At 35.6% G+C, this 6,000-nt stretch overlaps 1 protein-coding gene across 1 annotated transcript in view; it reads left to right on the forward strand.

Moving 5' to 3' along the window:
- LOC126234963 (uncharacterized) overlaps positions 1–4,345 on the forward strand; it is a 255,253-nt gene extending 250,908 nt beyond the window's left edge. Inside the window, exon 15 of the mRNA XM_049943734.1 lies at positions 3,878–4,345. Coding sequence (XP_049799691.1) covers positions 3,878–3,985 — 108 coding nt within the window. The 3' untranslated portion in view covers positions 3,986–4,345. The remainder of the gene's footprint in view (positions 1–3,877) is intronic.
- The last annotated feature ends 1,655 nt before the right edge of the window (positions 4,346–6,000 follow it).

Raw genomic sequence — 6,000 nt, forward strand, 5'->3', positions numbered from 1 at the left:
TAAACTCCAAAATTACTGTCTGTGAAAATTTCTAATGTTAGATTTAACTATTACTATTGTAAGAATTAACAACTGTTATGCTTAAGATATAAATATAATAATATTTTATCCAAATATTACTCACTGCCATACAAGATGCAGAGATTTTTATTAATGCCAAAAATTGCATTGAGGTTGCAGTCTTAGAAAACTCTTTGATAAAGCAGTAATGTCGTCATTGTAGCACTGTGCCATTGTAGCATTGCGTTTGACACTTGCTTCCATAGGTGTGACTTCTATTGTGAATGGAGAGGTTCTTAACCATAGGATTTTCACTACCTGCATCACATGCACTTTACATAATACCAGGACACACAGGAGTGGAACTTTTGTGCTTGTTGGTGTGCTCTGCATATATCTTGTGTGAAATTTTCAGTGCAATTTTTTCAGTCTAATAACAATTCGAGATTATGAATTTTCTTGTACTTCGGTGTGCTAGGCAAGAGTCTCTATCTGTTTTGTGTGAGGTGTGATGTGTTCTGCAGATGATTGTGTTTTTAGGAGTGCATGGTTCCTCACATTCACAAGTTCCTCTTTTAATTGTGTAATTAGTTGGATAGAAGAAGTTAACATTTCCCCAACTAGGACTTACCCGTTTCATTCTTAATGTTTCCCTGTTGTCTGGTAAGAATGTGTACAACCTTTGGCCGTTTTCAGTGGTATCTGACTCCTGCTATCCTACATCCACTCTCCAGGATTCCTGAAATGACAAGTAGACACAACAATACTTTTAAGTACACTCCTATGTCTCCAGTGAAGTGTGCAGTCTTGTGCATCCTGCAGCAGAGTTCGTGTGTAGGATCAATTGGCTGGAGAATGAAAGTGAATGGTCAGAACTGTGAGCTGTGGCTTCACTTTTAAAAATAGAATCCTTTTTAAATTCAAACAGTTTGAATCACGTAAAGTTCTGTGAAGCATCACAATATTGATTCAAGGTTTTAATTAGTGTCAAATATTTTTCTTCAAAAAAGTACAAACAGTATCATGATATTAACTGAAAATAGTATGCTGCAGCTAACTAATAGATCCTCCATAAGTATTCTGCTTAAAGCGATAACCAAAACTTTGTGATCAGCATATGTGAACAAGCTTCATCAGTATGTCATCAATAACAATATTATCTTTAAATCTGCTTGTATAAAAACCTTTTTGGTTTCTTGCCTTGTGTGTGTGTGTGTGTGTGTGTGTTGTAAAGATCAAAGATTTCTTCTTCAGAAACAAAAGAAAGGTAAAATGTAGACCTATGAATGGAGCTGACAGAGTTAGCGAAGATGAGAGCAAATTACTTAGCAACAACGTAAAGTCACACAATATCCACAATGAAATATAATTTAGAAATTTTTTGTACTTTACCATATCCAGACTGTAACAACTGGGTAGAATTGTGGACAGGGAGAGAGCAGATCACTAGTCACAATCATAAAGTAAGAATAGAAACAATCACATTGTTGGAATGCTAAATGAGAAACAGCTTGGCAAAACCCCGAAAGTACAGAAGGAAGGTAACAGATGTGTGGAAAGACAGAGTAATAGCTGCAGAAATGGAAGCTCGCGAAATAACATGATAACAGTAACCAGAAAGAAAGAGGAGGAAGAAATGATGAGCAGCTGGTAAATAAGTGAGGACAGTGAGTGGAGTAAGTATAGAGTAATTGAAAAAGAAGAGAGTTACAAAAAACTGGGATAATGTGTCAAATCAAAATCAGTAGAGAAGGAACACTGTCTCAGACTGACAAATCGTAGGGGAGTAAACTGGCAGTTACTTTTTTTAAAAGATATATCTCAGCCTTCAGCTATAGTGACATGGGGATTTTACTCCTAATATTGTCCATTCTTAAGGATTAGAGATGGCAATTGTGAAAATAATCATTATAATTACTTTAGCATACAGCCACTAATGTTAGGAACATAATCCTCAGCAAGTTGCTTCAGGAGTCGAACACCTGTCATTTGGATGTCTTGTGTTAAGCATAGAGAGTCAAAAAATAAAAACAAATAAAGTTGTTTGGACATGTAGTCCTTATCTTACTTCAAAACAGGCAATAGCATATCCTCTGTTTGTCGTCTAACCACCAAAGAGTTCCTTTCCATCGGATGCCTCTCCAAACACTAGCTAGTTCAGAACTAGAAGTAGTTATACATTTTGACTCTTATTGACATCAACTACAGGTCCATCTTGGAGAGAGAGAGGGGGGGGGCAGTCTTTGTTCTGTGCTGTGGGCATGTTCCGTGACAACTTTTGCAATACATTGTTGGTGTGTACTATTCAAGCAGGCAACATCCACCCCCTGGAATCTGAAGTACATAGTTTTTAGTTGCCTCTTGCCGGTCTATTTTGGCAGGACAATATTTTGCATATCATAGAATTCTTTTCATTATGAAAGAGATAGTATGGCATATCTTATTGATATCAACTACAGGTCCATCTTGGAGGGGGGGGGGGGGGGGCAGACTGTTCTGTGCTGAGGGCATGTTCCGTGACTGAACTTCTGCAATACATTGTTGGTGTGGACTATTGAAACAGGTAACATCCACCCCCTGCATATTATGCAATTCCCAAAATTTTAATGTAATGACTAAGCAGAGCGTGATAAGTCATTAAAACTTTTAAGGGTGTTCACTTTGTGTAAATTCCCATTTCTTGAAAGCTGCTGTGTCTTTGAGTATCAAATGTGCCTTGAATCTGTTATTTTTCTGGTAAATTTTTCCTGTGCAACACTTTATGTAATATTGTTTGTAACATAAAGCACAGATATATAAATGTACAGAATCACAGTTGTCACTACTCTATGCCTTCTAAAGAGACTGCAACAGTATTTCAATAAAACATCATGCATGTTGTTGTTGTTGTTGTGACAGTGAGATGCCAGTTAAGAAAGTAACTTCCTCCATGTCAAGCCTGGTAGTCTGAAGACTGAAGGTCACGAGATCAAGTCTCACTCAGATCAAGGAATAATTCAATCTGTCTTTAATAAAGCCTTAATTTCTCAATGTTGTGAAGATTCGCCAGAAACTGAATGTCTTTCAGATTACACATTAAACAGTAAGATTACTGGAGTAGCTTAGGGACACGCAAGTCATTGAAGTGATGTCCAATTGAAAACTTGCACTAAGCTATTGAACCACATAGAATTATTATTATTATTAGGGAACATATTGTCTTCAGTGAATATCTGTGTCTGTAACAAACTTATTTAGTGTTCAATCCAGATTGCACGAAAATATTTATTTTCAATATTTTCTGTTTGCTTAGAAACATTCAGACAATCTAGAACACAGAAAACAGTTCTAATTACAAAAATAAATAAAAAATTGATTGTAAACCTTTATTGGTGTAATAAGTTCTTCTTAAATGTAAAATCTAAAACACAGTTAAAATTAATTGTATAACTGAATAAAACAATAATCATTTCAGTTGCTTATAATCTAACAATACCTTTCAGGCTTTTGTAAGTGTGCCTTGTGCTGTGTTGTTACTACTACGAATGACAGCTCAGTATCATGAGTAATTTATATCAACCCATTCTTTTTTATCAGCCAAGGATAGCACAATGAATACATTTTGTTCACTGCAATACAGATTAATCATTTAATATTTTATTGAGAGTAAATATCTGTTGCAACTACTGGAATAATTTAAACTCATTGGTGAAAAACTATTTATGGCGAAGTAAAGCATAAGAAAAATAAATAAAGAAAGAAGAAGACTAAAATTATTTGTTTCACATTTCCATTTACTTTCATTTTTACTGTGTGAGCTGTTTCATTTATATTTAAGTCTGCTTTTTTATGAAATCACTTTGAAATCTTGATTCTGTATGTTCCTTTTTTTTTTCAGGTGGAGAAGAAGATACACACAGAATTTTCGCAGCGGCTCCTTAAAGGCATAGATGTTGACAACTTTTTAAATTATGTGCATGATGGTGAGAAAAGGCACAAAGACTAAGTTTTAATTTTTGGTGCAGTGTAATGTGACAGAAAGCTAAGGTGCAGCATGATGTGCAACAGTATGAAGTAGTTGGTGCACACAATTTTCTTCCCCCTTTCCAAAGACATATTTTGTAGATATTTTAGTGTTGGTTGCCACGAAATAAGTACAAACAGTAAACTTGTATAAAAACTGTCATCCCACCTGTAATGAATTCATATTTAGTTTTATTGTGTGTATGTTTTGTAATGAAAATATGTAAAGCTCAGGAAACTGATTTGTAAAATGTTGTTCTAGTTTTGATAATTATATATAAAACTAAGATTTGATACTCTGTGTTGGGAACTTAGTGAAAATATAGTCTTTGTTTTGAAGTAACTTGTTCTCTTTTATTCTGATGTGCTTCAGTTTAAAATATCTGTGTTTTTCCATTTCATACACAGTTATTTCAGTTGATGCTGTTTTTTCTGTCGAGGATTTTGTACAAACTTTTTAGAAATTTTTAAGTGAATGAGTTTATCGTATGACACCCTTTACCTTTTTATTGGTGGGTTTGTAAATTCACAGACTTAGTCACTAAACATTTTATTCAGCTCTGCTTTGACAACATCAGCATAATTTAACTGTTGACAACACAACTGGTGGTTAGACCACAATAATCTGTGTCTGGCCAGTTATGGCAAAGTTCCATAGTCTACACTGCCAGTGTTCAATTTTTAACCTAATGTTCACTACACACTATCTTTTTGTGAAGAGAGATATACTCTTTCCATACAAAACACCTTTGAAACTAGAAGATCGCAGGTTGCTACTGCAGTGTGATTTTTATGTATTTTTTGGTTGGATTATCTGACATACCATGCACTATCATTGCCACAAAGCATTTTATAAGGAAAGCATATGAATATACAAAATATATTCAGTTTCATGAGAGCCTTTGACTGGCATAGAAATGAAAACAAGCATAAGTTAAAGTTGTGGGTCCCTCTCATCTTGGGGTATGAGTAACCTGCCCTACCTTTTTAATATTCCCCAACTTACCCCTCTTTCCTCCTGGAGAAAGGAACTAATGGTCCTGAAAGCTAACTAGTGTGTCACTTTTATGTATGTCTGTTGATGGTAAGTACTAGCCACCGATTCTGTCTGATAATTTCTTATTTTTCTCACTTAAATTTTCCTTAGATACAGTTGAATACTTTTTTCATTTGAAAACATCTTTTACTGTTGAGTGAAAAAAATAAAGTATATGAGAATGGTTAAACTGTTATGAAGAACCTCTTGTGGGCTGGTGGTATGTGAGACAGCTTAATTTTATCAAATGGGAAATTTTAAATTACTGAAGAGCTGTAATAAATACTTGAATCTGAATAGAGATTATTTATTTATGCCCTTATTTCATGTGGCAGGATTAGGCCCTTCAGGCCTGGTGTAATGAATAGGGGGAGCAGCCTTTTCAGTAGTTGCAGGGGCAACAGTGTGGATGATTGACTGATCTGGCCTTGTAACACTAACCAAAATGGCCTTGCTGTGCTGGTACTGCGAACGGCTGAAAGCAAGGAGAAACTACAGCCGTAATTTTTCCTGAGGGCATGTAGCTTTACTGTATGATTAAATGATGATGGCGTCCTCTTGGGTAAGATATTCCGGAGGTAAAATAGTCCCCCATTCGAATCTCCGGGCGGGGACTACTCAAGAGGACGTCGTTATCAGTAGAAAGAAAACTGGCGTTCTACGGATCGGAGCGTAGAATGTCAGATCCCTTAATCGGGCAGGTAGGTTAGAAAATTTAAAAAGGGAAATGGATAGTTTAAAGTTAGATATGGTGGAAATTAGTGAAGTTCGGTGGCTGGAGGAACAAGACTTTTGGTCCGGAGAATACAGGATTATAAATACAAAATCAAATAGGGGTAATGCAGGAGTAGGTTTAATAATGAATAAAAAAATAGGAGTGCAGGTAAGCTACTACAAACAGCATGGTGAACGCATTATTGTGGCAAAGACAGACAAGAGGCACATGCCTACTACAGTACTAC

The sequence above is a fragment of the Schistocerca nitens genome, chromosome 1 (assembly GCF_023898315.1).
Source record: "Schistocerca nitens isolate TAMUIC-IGC-003100 chromosome 1, iqSchNite1.1, whole genome shotgun sequence".
NCBI lineage: Eukaryota > Metazoa > Arthropoda > Insecta > Orthoptera > Acrididae > Schistocerca > Schistocerca nitens.